This window comes from Drosophila rhopaloa, unplaced genomic scaffold, assembly GCF_018152115.1.
Source record: "Drosophila rhopaloa isolate 14029-0021.01 unplaced genomic scaffold, ASM1815211v1 contig_3, whole genome shotgun sequence".
NCBI classification, from domain to species: domain Eukaryota; kingdom Metazoa; phylum Arthropoda; class Insecta; order Diptera; family Drosophilidae; genus Drosophila; species Drosophila rhopaloa.
Genome location: NW_025335123.1, coordinates 12,108,745 through 12,125,754, shown reverse-complemented (window position 1 = coordinate 12,125,754; position 17,010 = coordinate 12,108,745). Strand labels below are relative to the sequence as shown.

At 42.6% G+C, this 17,010-nt stretch overlaps 2 protein-coding genes across 2 annotated transcripts; one reads left to right on the top strand and one right to left on the bottom strand.

Moving 5' to 3' along the window:
• The first annotated feature begins 55 nt into the window (after positions 1-55).
• On the top strand, positions 56-9,559 carry LOC108045540 (AP-3 complex subunit delta). The gene is made up of 13 exons (XM_017124908.2): positions 56-354; positions 1,575-1,670; positions 2,662-2,790; positions 2,970-3,110; positions 3,167-3,296; positions 3,378-3,517; positions 5,053-5,126; positions 5,922-6,070; positions 6,370-7,046; positions 7,109-7,733; positions 7,792-7,938; positions 8,005-8,137; positions 8,204-9,559. The coding sequence occupies exons 1-13, from the start codon at positions 256-258 to the stop codon at positions 8,790-8,792; spliced, it is 3,129 nt and encodes a 1,042-aa protein (XP_016980397.1). The 5' UTR covers positions 56-255; the 3' UTR covers positions 8,793-9,559.
• Positions 9,560-12,108: 2,549 nt separating this feature from the next.
• Positions 12,109-16,717, bottom strand: LOC108045541 (DNA topoisomerase 2-binding protein 1-A). The gene has a single exon (XM_017124909.2). It carries the CDS (start codon positions 16,617-16,619, stop codon positions 12,381-12,383), a length of 4,239 nt encoding a protein of 1,412 aa, XP_016980398.2. The 5' UTR covers positions 16,620-16,717; the 3' UTR covers positions 12,109-12,380.
• Between the last annotated feature and the right edge of the window lie 293 nt (positions 16,718-17,010).

Here is a 17,010-nt window from a genome sequence, read left to right as displayed (position 1 = left end):
AAATCGATATATCAGACAGTGGCCTTGTTTTGCGGGATTTTCTCGGCCACCGCCATCTGGCCACACCACATCGATGTTTCCTTTTTGCAGCAACTTTTTGCAGAAAAAAAAAGAAAACAAATCGGAAAAAGACGGAAGTGAGTGCTTTCTGCTGCCGCCGGTGATGTGCTGAAATCGCGTCTCCAAAATAGTTAAAGCTTAAAAGTGAATACCGATTGCAAACCGAAGAAATCGTGAAAAAAACAAAGAGCAAACATGGCACTGAAGAAAGTGAAGGGTAACTTTTTCGAGCGTATGTTTGATAAAAACCTCACCGATTTGGTGCGCGGCATTAGGAACAACAAGGATAATGAGGTAAGCGTGTCCCTTCGAACAGCCCTTCCCCTTTACGCCCCCCTCTCCCGGTATACGCCCCCCACAGCCACGCCCCCGTCGCCCAGCTGTGCGTCCAATTAGAACTCGCTAATTGGCTGACAAATTTCGTTTGCATTAAGGGAATCTTATTAGAGTTTTGTATGCATGTGTGAGTTGTGTGTGTGGGTGAAAGTAGCTGTGCACGTGTGTGTGTGCTTCGGCATCTGCCAACAATGCAAAAGGAAAAGCAGGAAAAGCTGGGAAAAGAGCCACAAAACTGAACGCAACCTCCACCTCATTCATTTAATTAGCGGCAAGTGCTTTTATCAAATATTTACCCATGTGAATTTCCCCGCCGATTGCCTTTTTTGGTCCTTATCAGATGTTTTTCCGGCAGGATCAACTATCGGTACTCCCTATATATGCAAACACAGAGAGAAAAATATGCATACAATTTATCTCATTGTGATGATTTAATACATATGTATGTATTAAGTTCGAATTGATATGCAAGGAATGGCAAAACGATATTTAAAAATGTTATTTAAATATTTATATATGAAAATAATATTAAGAAATTGGTATTTATACATTGAGATATTATTTAAAAGGCTGCTTTGACTCTATATAAGTTGTTTTTTTCCTGTGTTCCCTTCTAAGCTCTGATTTACAGCTGTAGTTAAATTAATAGCAGCACTTCTATGCGACCATCAATATCCATTCCATTTAATGCAGTGTAATAAAATACCCCAAATGGTTTTTATTTTGTTGTATTATGTTGCTTAATGATTAATATTTATTACTCATCAGTTTCTTATAAGTATATTTAACGGTGTCGGAAATGTGCGGGGCAAAACACTTTGTGGCTCACTTCATCTTTATGTTTAAGAATGTCATATTTGAAGGATTTACATTTTTGGGTTACTACATAAACAGAAATTTAATAAATAAAATTAGGCAATAAATTAAAAATTTGCAATAATCAATATTACTATAATTTTGATTGCAACTGTATGTTTTAGAATTTGTGTTTACTTGATTTTGCCTGTGTTGCTGTGTGCATGTGGGGGGTATGGAACTGATAGCCCCTAGACGATTCTCAGATATGTATGTTTTTTGTTTTATGATTTGCTCCCATTGCACATTGCGAGTGCCATATCACCGACCAGTATATATGTACATATGTATGCACAGATTGATGACATTAACTTTTTCCGCAGGCCAAATACATATCGACGTGCATCGAGGAGATCAAACAGGAGCTGAGACAGGACAATATCAGTGTCAAGTGCAATGCGGTGGCCAAGCTGACCTACGTAAGTTACCCCTGCCACCCAAAGCCCAATGTTTCTCACCAACCACTCACATTTAAACCCACTCACTTGATGTCCTTGAGGCCAGGGACCAAAAACTATTAATTTGAGGTATATTTTTTCCTTTTCTTTAAATTATTGTATTTATTAGTACAGCAGAGGCTTTTATAATGGTCGCTTTTTAAATTTCGTGGAAACATTTAGACCTTTTTAACGATTTAAAGTACAAATAATTAATAAACTAATTAAGAATATCAGAATTTCTCTAAAAATCAATTTGCCACCTAACAACATAAGGATGATTTTTATTGGGCTTAGCTTTAGATTTCGAAATGCAGATGCATCGTGCATGCCTTAGAATCTAGTTGCAACCATTCAAAGTTGGCGAAGTGCCTAGCTGTACTTGATGCAAATTTCCTGAGGTATGGGGTCCTTGTAGGCAAGTGTGACAATAAGGACAAAAACAGCAACAGCCATAAAAATAACAACTGAATCGGCGGAAACAAGGGAAGCAACAACAAAGCCCACACCCACCGCCCACACAGTGGCCAACTAACAAGCGTTTTGAAAGATGCCATCAACAGCATGTAGCTCTTACACTTGTGGTGAAATTAATAGCATTATAGTTAGAAAAATATTTATACTTCGTAGAAAAGTTTTGATTATTGATTTTTTCAGTAAAATATAATTGGTTTTTTTGTCAACGAATTTAATGGACATATTTTCATTGACATTTGTCTGAATTTTCTGTTTTTGAGCAATATTCAATTTTTTACCTAAGCTTCCCCCTTAACTATTTTCTTGCCCTCAGGCGTAAGCAAGGGAAACGAGATGCAGCGAAAAAGATTTCAATGCTAACGAGTCCTTGGGCCTATCCTGCACACATATTTATTAAGCACACCCACGGAGACCTGCTTCCACTTTACGCCCCATTCGTTTGCACAAAATCAGCTGAAAATGTTAATAATTATTGATTTGATTTCGATTTCGACAGATACAAATGTTGGGCTACGACATCTCATGGGCAGGCTTCAACATCATCGAGGTGATGAGCTCATCCAGATTCACCTGCAAGAGAATTGGCTACCTGGCGGCCAGTCAATGTTTTCATCCAGATAGCGAGGTAAACCATAATCTAAAGGAACACGAAAAGAGCCAGAAATGGTTAATTAATCTATTTTATATCATGTAAATATATCTTTAAATCGTTAAATGAACTTAAAGATATATTTTTCTGTTTCCGAATAGATATTTAGATTATTGGTATAAATTATTTAATCATCTTTTTTTGTAATACTGCAGCTGCTCATGCTGACCACGAACATGATACGCAAGGATCTCAACTCACAGAACCAATATGATGCGGGTGTGGCGTTAAGTGGATTAAGCTGCTTCATATCACCCGATCTGTCCCGCGATTTGGCCAATGATATTATGACACTGGTAGGAAGCTTTCATATTATTTTGTAATCAAACTACATTACTATCTAAACCACTAGATGAGCTCAACAAAACCCTATCTGCGCATGAAAGCCGTCCTTATGATGTATAAAGTTTTTTTACGCTACCCCGAAGCATTGAGACCTGCATTTCCCAAACTTAAGGAAAAACTGGAGGACCCAGATCCAGGTTCAATCGAAAAAAAAAAAATTTTCAGCAGCTGTTAACGTGAAACTTTACTTCATACATTTCTGTTTTGTTTTCTTCTAGGTGTTCAATCAGCTGCCGTGAATGTTATTTGTGAATTAGCGCGTAAGAATCCAAAAAACTACCTGCCTTTGGCGCCGATCTTCTTCAAGCTAATGACTACATCGACCAACAATTGGATGCTGATCAAGATCATCAAGCTGGTGAGTGCTGCTCCACTTCACTGGCCACCAAAGATTCACAATGATTACTTTACTCTTAAGTTCTGTTTTAAGTATGTATATTTTCGTTTTCGTTTGTTTACGGACAAACACCGATTTCGTTTGCTGTATATGTATATATACGTATACTTTTATATACGACAATGAATTTTTGTCTAACAAAAAGTTAATTAACACTACAACTACTCCTCCCCCTCTCCTCCCTCTGCTCCCGCTCCAAACAAACAAACTAAAAAAAAATATATAAAATGAAATACAAACCACTCCAAAAAAAACAAACAAATACTAATGAAAAACGAATGAAATGCCAAATAAAAATCGAATGAATTTTAGTTCGCGAGCCTCACGACAATTGAACCGGCGCTGGGACGCAAATTGACTCAGCCCCTAATTGAAATTATTTCCAGGTTTTTATCGGCGCGCTTTTCTTTAATCAGACCAACGACAAATCCAATCCAAACTTATTTAAAACCAGCACGCGCTTTGATTTACTCTAAAGCATTTTACTATTTAAAAATTTAGTTATTGATCAACCCTTATCGTTTCTTTGGTATATTTATGTTGGTCTCCTCATTGTTTTAAATGGAAGCAACACAGATGTTGTATACTTTAGTAATTATTTCCTTGTTTTAATTGATTTATTCAAGGCGAAGCTGTATGAGGTGAAGTACTCCCAATAATACTTCACCTTTTACAGTTTTTGCCAGGATCAACATCACATTTACCACACCTTACACTTTAACACACCCGAAATACATGAGCGTCGTAATTGATTATGATTATTGCATTGAAATCATCAAAATTGACTTTGCAATTTAATTGATACACAACTTTTGTACACCCATTTTAATGCACATGTTCCATATCATTGCAAATGAATAAAGCTTCAAGATTAATTAAAATGCAAGTCTTCAGGATTATTAAAGATTGATGATACTACTTTATAAATTAAACCTTTTCAAAGAAATAATCTTAAGCATACAAAAAGTGAAAAGCAAACTTAAAAATCTATAATATATATGAAAAAATTGTTGTCTATAAGCTTTTATTCATTAGCCTTACTTCACCACCTCAATCCACCACGTCGTACTTTTTTGGCTTTATTGTGTTAAAAAACTGCTTCATTCGCTTGATTTAATAACAGAAAACTGAAACCCATAAAAAATGACTACCAATTTAATTGTAAAACTATTATTTCACTAGAAAAGAAAAAAACTAAAGAAAGCAAACACCCAAGACCATGAGATACTTCAAATATATATACATATCATCATGAGATCCGATCAGGAAGGAGAAGAACCACACCAAGATCAAAAATGATGAATGATTACCCAAACTCACAGCCAGATTAAGAGAAAGAGAAATATTCCTTAGAGTTTTAATTTAATTATTGTTTTAAGTTTAGTTTTCGGTTTTAGATTTAGTTTTAGTTTTAGTTGTGAATAAGGACGTTGATGATTTCGATTGTATGTAAATTATAATTTGTTGCTTGTTTCTTTTTCTCTTTGCATTTGCAGTTTGGCGCTTTAACCCCCTTAGAACCCCGGCTAGGAAAGAAATTAATAGAACCACTCACAAATCTAATTCATAGGCAAGTCTTAAATCATTGCAAAACAAACAAACAAAAAACGAATGAACTGAACTGAAAAATACGATTTCCCCGAAAGTGTGTGGAAAACGATTGCAACAAAGCAAGGCGAAATCAAAGAATCGAAAACATAATGAGACCGATTAATGGCCAATTACAATCAATCGATTGATAATTGAAGCTGCTCGATGATTGTGCGACTCAATATTATATATTAGTTTTTATTATTTAACTGTACAAAGTTTCTAGCTTCTTATGTCCGTTACCTATCTCGATCTCTTTCTCTCTCTTTACTTACGACTGTCGCCATTCTGCTTTAGTTTGTATTTGTTTTAGTTTTGTCTCGATATTTTTATTGTTTGCCTATCGTTAGTTTTGCTTATCGAGCACACTCATTGAGAACAAAAGATATAACCAGTAAAATCGGATAAAGCGGAAAAAATGGAATCGAGCTGTTGCAGTTGTTGTTGTTAATGTTGTTGTTTTTTATTTTTTGGTTGCCTTTGCTGCGTTGCTTAGCAATCCTGTGTTTTCCTGTTGTCTATCGCAATAATCGCTAATTGTTATCGCTACCACTATACTGCTATCGATATTGCTGTTGTTGTTGTTGCCATTGCTATTTGCTATTGTTGTAGTGCAATGTTTGTCGCTTTACCGCTGCTTACTCTTAATACAAGTTCCTTTTTTTCTCAAACTAATACAAACCACAACAACAAAAAAACCGAACCACCAACAAAAAAACCAACAAAAAAAACCAAAACAAATACGAACCAAAACCAAACCCAACTCACTCAACAGCACCTCTGCGATGAGTCTCCTGTACGAGTGCATCAACACGGTGATCGCTGTGCTCATCAGTATCAGCAGCGGCATGCCCAACCACAGTGCCTCCATCCAGCTCTGCGTGCAGAAGCTTCGCATTCTCATCGAGGATTCGGACCAGAACCGTAAGTATTACCTGTACCTTTGTCCAGTTTTTTCGTCCTTCCGATCACTTATGTTAACTCCAGTTTCTCAGTTCGTTACATTTCCGTAATTATCTGAGTCTCAATGTCATTGATCTTAAGAATTCGCGTTAAGATACTTTAAAAATGTAAGGAATTTCTATTATGGTTTCAACTTAAATTTTTTTTGGTTTCAATATCTATTTGATCTAGTTCCCGATGAAATATTTTTGTATTTTTTTGATGGGTTTTTTTCAGTTGTAGCTAAATATCTACATACATAATTGCTTTTCCGCTTGCAGTGAAATATCTTGGACTGTTGGCCATGTCGAAGATCCTGAAGACGCACCCGAAGAGCGTGCAGGCGCACAAAGACCTGATCCTTGCCTGTCTGGACGACAAGGACGAATCGATCCGTCTGCGAGCCCTGGACTTGCTGTACGGCATGGTCTCGAAAAAGAACCTAATGGAGATCGTTAAGCGATTGCTGGGTCACATGGAGCGGGCGGAGGGATCCGCCTACCGGGACGAATTGCTCTACAAGGTGATTGAGATATGCGGCCAGAGTTCCTACCTGTACGTGACCAACTTCGAGTGGTACCTTACGGTGCTCGTAGAGCTTATTCAACTGGAGGCGGGCTCGCGGCATGGTCGTCTCATTGCAGAGCAACTCCTTGATGTGGCGATCCGGGTGCCTGTGGTCCGGCAGTTCGCCGTGAACGAGATGACCAACCTGCTGGATACGTTCACCGTCTCGGCGCAAAGTAACTCCATGTACGAGGTGCTCTACGCCGCCGCCTGGATCGTCGGCGAGTTTGCCGGCGAGCTGGAGGATGCGGAGAAGACGCTCAACATCCTGCTCCGTCCAAGGCAACTGCCCGGCCACATCCAGGGCGTCTACGTGCAGAATGTGATTAAGCTGTTCGCCCGTCTGGCCACCACGTGTTTAGAGCTTCAGGATTTGCCGGGACTAGTTAGAGTATTTACTTCTCCTAAAAATGTTCAAACGATCCGTATACTAACCCATTTTTTCACCTGCAGCTTTGCGACCATGTGCTGGATAAGTTGCAACACTTTAATGGTTCCAGCGACATTGAGGTGCAAGAAAGAGCCAACTCCGCTTGCATGCTGATCGAGATGCTGCGCAACCAGCTGTCCACGACGAACGATGCCATCGCCCTGGACACGACGACGGAGGGCGGCATTCCGCCGCTGGCCATTGAGATTGTCCAGGAGATGACGCTACTATTCGCAGGCGAGCTAATTCCGGTGGCGCCCAAGGCGCAACGGAAGGTGCCCCTGCCGGATGGCCTCGATCTGGACGAGTGGATCAATGCACCACCGCCGGAGGATGCGGCGAGCAGTTCGTCCTCGGAGCACGACAAGGACGAGCTCTTCGTTAGCGCCTCTCAAGGCGGAACGGGCGTGGAGGGTAGTGGAGGTAGCGGCGGAAAGCGGCGCCAGAGTCTGGAGCTGACGCCCGAGCAGCTGGAGCGGCAGCGGATGGCCCGCCTAATGGAGCAGTCGAACAATCCCCACTACCTCAAGTCCACGCCAGCAGCGAGCGGGGCCTCGGCGAATGCGGATCAATATGACAATATTGACGACATACCCATCACGGAGCTGCCGCTGGATATGGAGGGCGTGGCCGCTCTGCGTGTGGGCAGTGAGTTTTAAAACTAGCTTTATATGTCCACCTAACTAATGAACATTCCCATCTGCAGTCACCAAACGATCGGACAAATATCTGCAGGAGCAGCAAGCGGCGGCTCAGGGCGGCAAGGATGGCAAGAAAAAGCATAAAAAGGGCAAGAAGAGCAAAAAGGCTAAGAACAAAGTGGCATACAACAGTAGCTCCGAATCGGAAGGTGGTAAGTTTCGAGTGATCTATATTCCCACCTAAGGATCGGATCACCTTTATTTTGTTTACTTTGCAGAACCGAAACCCTTGCACATTGTGAACACCACGCTGGACATGCCCGAGGGTGTCTCCATGTCGGACAGCGAGGATAAGGATGGCAAATACGATCCAAATGATCCGCATAGAGCTCTGGACATTGAACTGGACATGTAAGTGGTCGAATAGTCTTTTTATGATATTGCATTATTTCATGTATTGTTTTAATCATTCCACAGAACGGAATTCGAGGCGCCCGCGGTAAGGTCTTCGTCCAAGAAGTCAGCGGCGGGTAAAGAGAATCTCAAGGTGCCGGCGGAGTCGGCCGGCAGCAGTAGCAACTCCAAGAAGGACCGCAAAAAGGATAAGGACAAGGACAGGAAGGGGAAACGGGAGCACCACCGGGAGGGCAAGCGGGAGCGCAAGGACGCTGCTGCCCAGCCGGTAATCGATCTCATCGATGCTGACACGCCCACTCCCAGTCCCAGCCACACCTCCGCCCCCAGCAACAGTAACGAAAACAACAATACTTCAAACGTCCTTCCAGATGCCGCCAAGCATCATAAAAAAAAGAAGAACAAGGAGAAGTCGCGAGAAGCAGCGACCGAAGCATCGGCCACTGCCATCGGCAGCAGCATCGTCGATGTGGTGGAGGAAGATGAGCAGGTGGCGTCCAAAGCGCACAAGAAGAAGCATAAAAAGGAGAAATCTCATCGCAAGGAGAAGAAGGCTTCCGAATCTGCATCAGCATCCGTATCCGCAACCGTTTCGGCCAGCGACTACGAACAGCCACTGGGAATCTCAACACCCAGCAAAGAGATTTTTTAATTGCTAAGCTCCAAGTTCCACTATTATAATTATTATTATAACGATTGTGTAAATCTTGTTTTTGTGTCGATTCAATACGCGTTTATCCAAAATAAGGAGAAGCGAAGCGAGCTTCAGACTTTCCATTTTCGTTAAGTTGAAACAATTGCCTCCTAACAAAAAACTAAACAAATTATCGCTGCGATATAAAAACAAAACCAACATTGAACAAATTGAAATGCTAAAAAAAAATTAAATCAACATAAACCGTATATATATATAAATAATTATTAATATATAGAACTGTAATTTTAAAATGTAAAATGCCGCCAGTCTGCCAATTGCGGCTTAAAAGAAGAAACAAGCAACAAACGGAAAACAGATGGAGAAAATTATCAACTATAAATCATAAATCGATGCAGATGATCGATTTTTGTGTACTATCTATTTTTGATGAATTTGTAGCCTAGAGCATGCGATTCCACTAAAAACACACCCACAAACACAGACAATTATATACCTATAGTTATATAATATGGAATTTTATAAAGAATACCACACAGAACAGAACAAACTGCATGGATTGTAAAAAATTATATATGTATACATGTGAACCATATGAATCAAACATAAAGTACTGCTATACCATAATTACTAAACAACTGAGACAGAAACAGAACAGAAGCTAAGTGAAATTATACATACATACATGCTATATTATATACAAACACCCACACACACCCACATACAATATATATATACGTTAAATAAATGAAAAGTACAATACAGTTGCACATTAATTGTCGTTGAACTTAGGTGGGCCCTAATTATTCCATATATTCCTGCACATACGGCGTTATATTAATAGGAAAAATATTAAAATTAATTTACAATTTTACTATTGGAAAAATATTTTTCAAAAATAGCTTTGCAGTGAATTGACCTCAAGCCTGCACTTTCAAAGCCATAATTTTCCTTACAGAAATCCGATTGAAATGGTATATATAAAGACTTGTGGTTAAATTCTCTAAAAATCTGTGTTCAAAACTTGGTTTGTAATTTTGTTTTCATTTTTATGAAGAACCCATTTGAAAATTAAAAAAAAACGGCTTGCACTTCTAAGCCCATTACTTTTCTTACAGACATCCGATTTACTAACGGCATACTTCTAAATGATTGTGGTTAAATTCTCTAAAAATCAGTGTTTTCAACTTGGTTTGTATTTTGGGGTCGATTTTTCATCATTTTAATAATGTAACCCCTTTCCAAATTTTCGAAAAATGGCTTTACTGAAAAGTCACCTAAAACCTGCACTTCTAAGCCCATAACTTTTCGTACAGACATCCGATTTTAAAGTGGCATATCTCTAAATGATTGTGGTTTAATTCTCTAAAAAACTGTATTTTTAGTTTATTTTTTATTTTTTCGTCGATTTTTCGTCATTTGCAATGATGTTACCCCTTTCCAAATTTTCAAATGTGGCTTTACTGAAAAGTCACCTAAAACCTGCACTTCTAAGCCCATAACTTTTCGTACAGACATCCGATTTTAAAGTGGCATATCTCTAAATGATTGTGGTTTAATTCTCTAAAAAGCTGTATTTTTAGTTTATTTTTTATTTTTTGGTCGATTTTTCGTCATTTGCAATGATGTTACCTCTTTCCAAAATTTCGAAAATTGGTTTTGCAGAAAAGTGACCTAAAACCTGCACTTCTCAGGCCATAACTTTTCGTACGGACATCCGATTTTAAAGTGTCATATATCTAAATGATTGTGGTTTAATTCTCTAAAAAACTGTATTTTTAGTTTATTTTTTATTTTTTGGTCGATTTTTCGTCATTTGCAATGATGTTGCCCCTTTCCAAATTTTCAAAAAATGGCTTTACTGAAAAGTCACCTAAAACCTGCACTTCTAAGCCCATAACTTTTCGTACAGACATCCGATTTTAAAGTGGCATATCTCTAAATGATTGTGGTTTAATTCTCTAAAAAGCTGTATTTTTAGTTTATTTTTTATTTTTTGGTCGATTTTTCGTCATTTGCAATGATGTTACCTCTTTCCAAAATTTCGAAAATTGGTTTTGCAGAAAAGTCACCTAAAACCTGCACTTCTCAGGCCATAACTTTTCGTACGGACATCCGATTTTAAAGTGTCATATATCTAAATGATTGTGGTTTAATTCTCTAAAAAACTGTATTTTTAGTTTATTTTTTATTTTTTGGTCGATTTTTCGTCATTTGCAATGATGTTACCCCTTTCCAAATTTTCGAAAATTGGCTTTGCAGAAAAGTGATCTAAAACCTGCACTTCTCAGGCCATAACTTTTCTTATAGTCATCCGATTTTAAAGTGGCATATCTCTAAATGATTGTGGTTTAATTCTCTAAAAAACTGTATTTTTAGTTTATTTTTTATTTTTTCGACGATTTTTCGTCATTTGCAATGATGTTACCTCTTTCCAAATTTTCAAAAAATGGCTTTACTGAAAAGTCACCTAAAACCTGCACTTCTAAGCCCATAACTTTTCGTACAGACATCCGATTTTAAAGTAGCATATCTCTAAATGATTGTGGTTTAATTCTCTAAAAAACTGTATTTTTAGTTTATTTTTTATTTTTTCGTCGATTTTTCGTCATTTGCCATGATGTTACCTCTTTCCAAATTTTCGAAAATTGGCTTTGCAGAAAAGTGACCTAAAACCTGCACTTCTCAGGCCATAACTTTTCGTACAGACATCCGATTTTAAAGTGGCATATATCTAAATGATTGTGGTTTAATTCTCTAAAAAACTGTATTTTTAGTTTATTTTTTATTTTTTGGTCGATTTTTCGTCATTTGCAATGATGTTGCCCCTTTCCAAATTTTCAAAAAATGGCTTTACTGAAAAGTCACCTAAAACCTGCACTTCTCAGGCCATAACTTTTCTCACCGACTTCCGATTTCGAAATGGCATACTTTTAAATATTTGTGTTTTAATTCTCTAAATAACTGTGTTCTCAACTTTTTTGTAATTTCTGATAGATTTTTAGTCATTTGAAATTTTCGGAAAATGGCTTTGCGAAAAAGTTAGCTAAAACCTGCTCATTTAAGGACATAACTTTTCTCACAGAAATCCAATTTGGAAATGGTATACCTATAAAGACTTGTGGCTAAATTCCCTAAAAATGCAAAGGTAGCACTATTTTGGAGACTATAATAGCAGTATTATAAACGATTCGCTTAGGGTTTTAGCTTATAGTTTCATTTATTAAATACAAAAATTGAAATGAAATAACAAAAAATATTAAATATATTTCTGCTTCGAAAAAAGAAATAATAAATACAAATTCCAGTAGCATTTTCAGTTCGTTTGCTTTTAAGCCCATTAATGCTTTCATTTTGGTACATATAGAGATTATAAACAATTCTTGGAGAAATACCAAACTTTTTCAAACAAATTGATTTGAAATGGAAAATAAAAAATTCAAAATTATAATTAGAAATAATGACAATAAACTAATTTAAATTTAAACAGTTATAGCCTATATAAACTACAAATTTCAATTTCAAACAGGAACAATAAAATACAAAAAAAAGGTGATGAATTTGGATTAGTTTAAGAGCGTCCATTTACTTGAGCTCGTACTTCCCTAGATCGGCTTCCCTGCCGTTCATCAAATAGGCGTTGATGGACATCTGGCTAAGCACGCGCACACCGCACTGGATGAGATAGGCCATATCCCTGGACGACAGCGGCGCCTTCTTCGCATCCACGAAGCAATGGGTGGCTGTGGAAGCCACAGGATCTGTGGAAAACGGTGAATTCGGTTCCAGGATGCAGGCTCCACCCGCACGCAATACATTTCTGATGGGCACCCCACTCCGCTCGTGCAAGCTGAGGATCACACGGTGTTCGGAGAAGGCGCCACCACCGCGCGCACCCAGCTCGGTGCGCCAACGATGGACGGCGGCTGCAATGGGCTCCTCCTCCGGCGCTAGGATCGGCAAATTAAGAGCCTTCGGATTGCCCCATTCGTATAGGGCTTCGTCCAGAAAGTGCCCTCGCGCATGACACTGTTCGATGTACTGAAGGTTCAGGATCCATTTCCCTGCCGCAATGCAGGCCAGCATCTTCTCGCCGCGATTCGGACGCTCGCACAGCAAGTGGGTGCAGGCATCATCGTAGTTCACCAGATTCTCGCACATCTGGCCGCCCATTTGGGTGATCCGGTCGATTAGCTCCGTTCGCTTTTCATCATCGTCGCCGCACGAGATGCTAAAGCAGGGCGTGCCCCTATGCTGCATCTTGGGTGATCCGCCCGAGGATCTTCTCTTGGCCGCATTAAATTCCGCCGGATCGCGCCAGTCGACCATGTCCTCGGTGCCCAGGGCGAAGCCTTCTGATTCAAAGGGCTGCACATATTGCACCTCGCTCTCGACGCATTCCATATCGCTGTCGTGGCTGCGTTTCAGGCTGTTTCTTCGCGTCTCGCAGTTCTTTAGGTAGTCCGTGATCTGTTTGACATCTGGCGCCACAATGGGAGCTGCGGACTCCTCGAAACTGATCTTGTCGAAGTCAATGGTGCTTTGCCCTTCGTCGTTGCTCACAGTTGCTTCCTCTGATTGCCGTGGAACTGCTGCTGCTTCTGCTGGACTCTGTGTATTGGGCACGAAGGGGGATAGAGTTGAGGCGTTGCGGGGTGAGCCCATGGAGACTCTGAGAGGCGTCTTCTTACCCACCGATAGCTTGGGCGTTTTCGGTGATCTATCAAAGTTGAGTTTGGTGGCTTGAGTTCGGGTCGGTGGCTTCTTCTTTTGCGTGGTTGGTTCCTCCTCCTCCGGCGCCTCAACATCATCGTACTCGATGCCCAACGTTTCGCATGTGATCCGCATTATTCGCTGCCTGACTACGGCCAGCGGAGTGTCTGGCTTAATTTTCTGGGTTGGCAGGCGCCAGCGCCGTTCGAAATCATCAGCCATCCGCTGCTGGAACTCTGGAGTGAGACAGAAATCTGGGATACCCGGCGCTGGCCGTGGATGCTTGCGACTGACGGGTGTGCAGGCCTGTCGCCGAATGCGTTCCAGCTCCGGAGTTTGGTTCTCCCGCATCTCACGGATGATCTGGCGCACACAATCCTTGCCCTCATCCGTATCCAAGCGCTGGACAAACTGCTCTAGGAAGTCCAGGTTGTAGTTTTGGGCACCCACCTGGCTAAGTGGCGTGCACGGAGAATCGGGAGAGGATGTGGAGCTACTGCTCCGATGGCGAGCGCTGCCCCCAGGAATTCCGGCCAGCTCGGAAACCCTTTTGTTGCGCAAGGGCGTTAGTTCGGGGGGTGCAACGGCGGCAACAGGTGTGACAGGCGCCTCCGGCTGGTTCTCCTCCTCCTCCATGGTGACCTCTGTTGCCGTAACCAATGTAGCTTCCTCCTGTCTTCTTGGCGTTCTTGTATTGTTCTCCCGTAAACGTGGAGATATGGGAAAATCCTCAGGACTCTTGCCCACCAAATGTCCCACGTAGGGCAGCTTTTGGCCAGTGCGGGCGCACTGCACCAACCACTCGGAAGTGACCACGGGATAGTGCCATTTGATAGCACCTTCGTACTTGGAACCCTCGGCACTGGGACATACCAGCAAAGGTTTCTCCTTCTTGATGAATGTCTTATTGACGGAGGCGCCCAGAAGCTCTGCTGTTGCATTAATAAAATCCCGCTCCAATCCGGCATAGATGGAGACCACAATGGTCATCCCTTTAAGCGGCTTACGAAGTGCAGTGGCAGGCACGTGTTTGTGGTAATATTCCAATGGCAGCAGCTCATTCTTCTTCATGCAGCTTTCCAGAAACAGCTCAGTGACGACATGGCGAGCCTTGACAGGCAGTTCCTTTGTGTCGAAGGCCACCTCGAAGCTAACGATGGCAAAGTCCACTTCATCCGCGAAGCTCGAGGGCACCAACAGACCCTGGGCAGTCTCACACTCGGTCAGCATTTGGTTGTAGAACTCCGCATTGAAGCACTCCTTGTGCACATAAACGGAAAGACCCGTAAAGTAGTCCAGTTTGTCGTAATCAATGGCCAGGGTGCTGGCACTGAGATCGGGCAAAGGCAATGTTGTGGCAGGATTGGCATTGGCCACAGAATTTCGCTGGTGTATTTCCATTTGAGTGGAACTGGCCGCAGGGTGGAGGAGACTGACATCCGCCGGCGGCAGTTGTGCCACTGCTCCCTGATCCTGGGAGTACTGATCTAGTAGATGATGATTCTGCTCCTCCTCTTGCTGCTGCTGTACCGGGTCTGGTTCCTGGTCGAAAAGCTTCTTTTTGATGGGCAACGTCGGCTGCTTGAAGCTGTGGTTCATGGAGCGCAGGGTTCGCTTGCTGGCAGGCGAGGCGACGTCGGGTTCGCGATTCTGGGGCAGCGACACTCGATGCACTAGCTCACTGACCAGGCGGCCAGCCCGAATGCTCTCCAGCAACCAATCCAGGCGCACCACATGAACCGAGCCCATGAGACCGTCGCGCTGCCACTGTCGGTACTCGCCGTCATCCAGTTGGCCTACAATGATGTGGGAGATGCCCTCGTTGGCCTCATCGTAGCGGGTGGCTCCGCCCGTATTAAGCACCCTGTTGAGCTTCTCCCGCTCCTCCGACCGGAAGCCACTCAAGTACACACAGCAGCCATCCAGAAAGGATCCCGCCTTCTTGGCCTGCCGCGGACAAATCTCGGCCAGCACCTGTTGATAGTTTCTGCCACTGCTGGTGGCCTGCTTGAGCAGATCCTTGGCGGGCGAGTTGCTGCCCAGACTGCTTATCGATTCGTTGACGGTGGTCAGATCGTTGCCCATGCGTCGCGAGCCGGAGACAAAGCTGATCCTGGAGAGATCCGAGAGTTGGGTCTGATCCGCTGCGGGATGCGCAGACAAACGATTGCTCTTGTTGGGCGTGGAGGCCTTCTTGCCGGGCCGTATCTCGTAGTCCTTGGTGGGCAAGGCGTAGCCGCGATTGGAGCTATCGAAGATCCACTCCGGCAGCAGGACATCCTTCTTGTAGCGTACGGCCGCCTTGTACTTATCGGTATCCGTCTTCGTTTGCTCGGTGATGACGATGTCCACTACCTGGGAGCGGAAGGCGCGATGGTAGATTCCGCCATTCTCATTGACCAACTGCATCACCTGATCCTTGCGCGCCGTATCCAGGCCGCTGCATGTGATGTTGGCCCCAAAGAAAATTGGCAGGCGGTATTTGTCGAAATCGGGATCCGTTGCACGAATGCCCTCGCGCTGGCTGCGGCGACTCTGGTCCCAGACGTACTGCACCCAGTCGACGTGCATTACGGGTACCCCGTTCAGCGTGGCCTGCTCGTATTTGCTGGACTTGATGGTGTTCGATATGAGATGGGTGGTGCGGTGGCCGAAACTCTGGAAATATGTGCCGCCCATCCAGTGAATGAGCCTGCTCAGCTCCTCCTTCTTTTGGGGCGTTATACCCGTGGCCGAGACCTGTACATCACGCATGGCCGTGGTGTAGATGGCACTGCTGCCCAGCGGAATGGGTTCGTCGCGCCGCAGACAGGTAATCAAGCAGGGTGGCCCCAAGATAAGGGCACGCGTCTGCTGCAATTGCTCGAAGAAGTCACCATCGAATTGGGCCAGCACGAAGACATCCTTTTTGGTCAGGTTGCCAGCGGCTATCAGGGGATAGCCCTCGCTGGGCTTTATCTGCCGGATTTGGGTCTCGGCCAGCTGCTGGCCCAGAAGTTCCAGCGACGCCTCGAATTGCTCCAGGGTGTCGGCTTCCTGGACGCCACCGTCGCCCGGCTTCAGGTTGTTCACGAAGTACGCGCAGATGGACTCGTCCATGCTCATGCTCATCGTGGCGGTGTGTGTTGCTCCGTGTTTTACTGCGAATTGCCGTGGTTTTCGCACTTTCCCAGTTTGCCTACGCTATTTTGGCGCCGTTTGTTGTTGCCTTGAAATTGTTGGCAACGCTGCCGTTGCGTTCGTTGGCAATGCTGGCTCGAGATGTCTGGCAACGCTACCTAGGTACATTTTATGAAATACCTAATACATTTAAGTGGATCAATATGTTTTTATGACGATTTATGCTATATATAAATTTTAAGTTTTAATTTTGTTTAATTTATACTGTTCTTAAACCTGCGATTTAATAAATAACGTTCGCGTATTGGCTCGAACTGCATAACTTGTAGATAACTTTGCCAAAAATAAACATGGACAAAAATTTGAATATTGCCTCAAAGAA

Excerpts from the sequence above, each read along its gene's own strand:
- LOC108045540 (XM_017124908.2), top strand. The coding sequence starts at position 256 with ATGGCACTGAAGAAAGTGAAGGGTAACTTTTTCGAGCGTATGTTTGAT. Across the intron at positions 3,297-3,377 it reads ACTGGAGGACCCAGATCCAG|GTGTTCAATCAGCTGCCGTG; the intron begins GTTCAATCGAAA and ends GTTTTCTTCTAG. Across the intron at positions 7,939-8,004 it reads TAGCTCCGAATCGGAAGGTG|AACCGAAACCCTTGCACATT; the intron begins GTAAGTTTCGAG and ends TTTACTTTGCAG.
- LOC108045541 (XM_017124909.2), bottom strand. The coding sequence starts at position 16,619 with ATGAGCATGAGCATGGACGAGTCCATCTGCGCGTACTTCGTGAACAAC.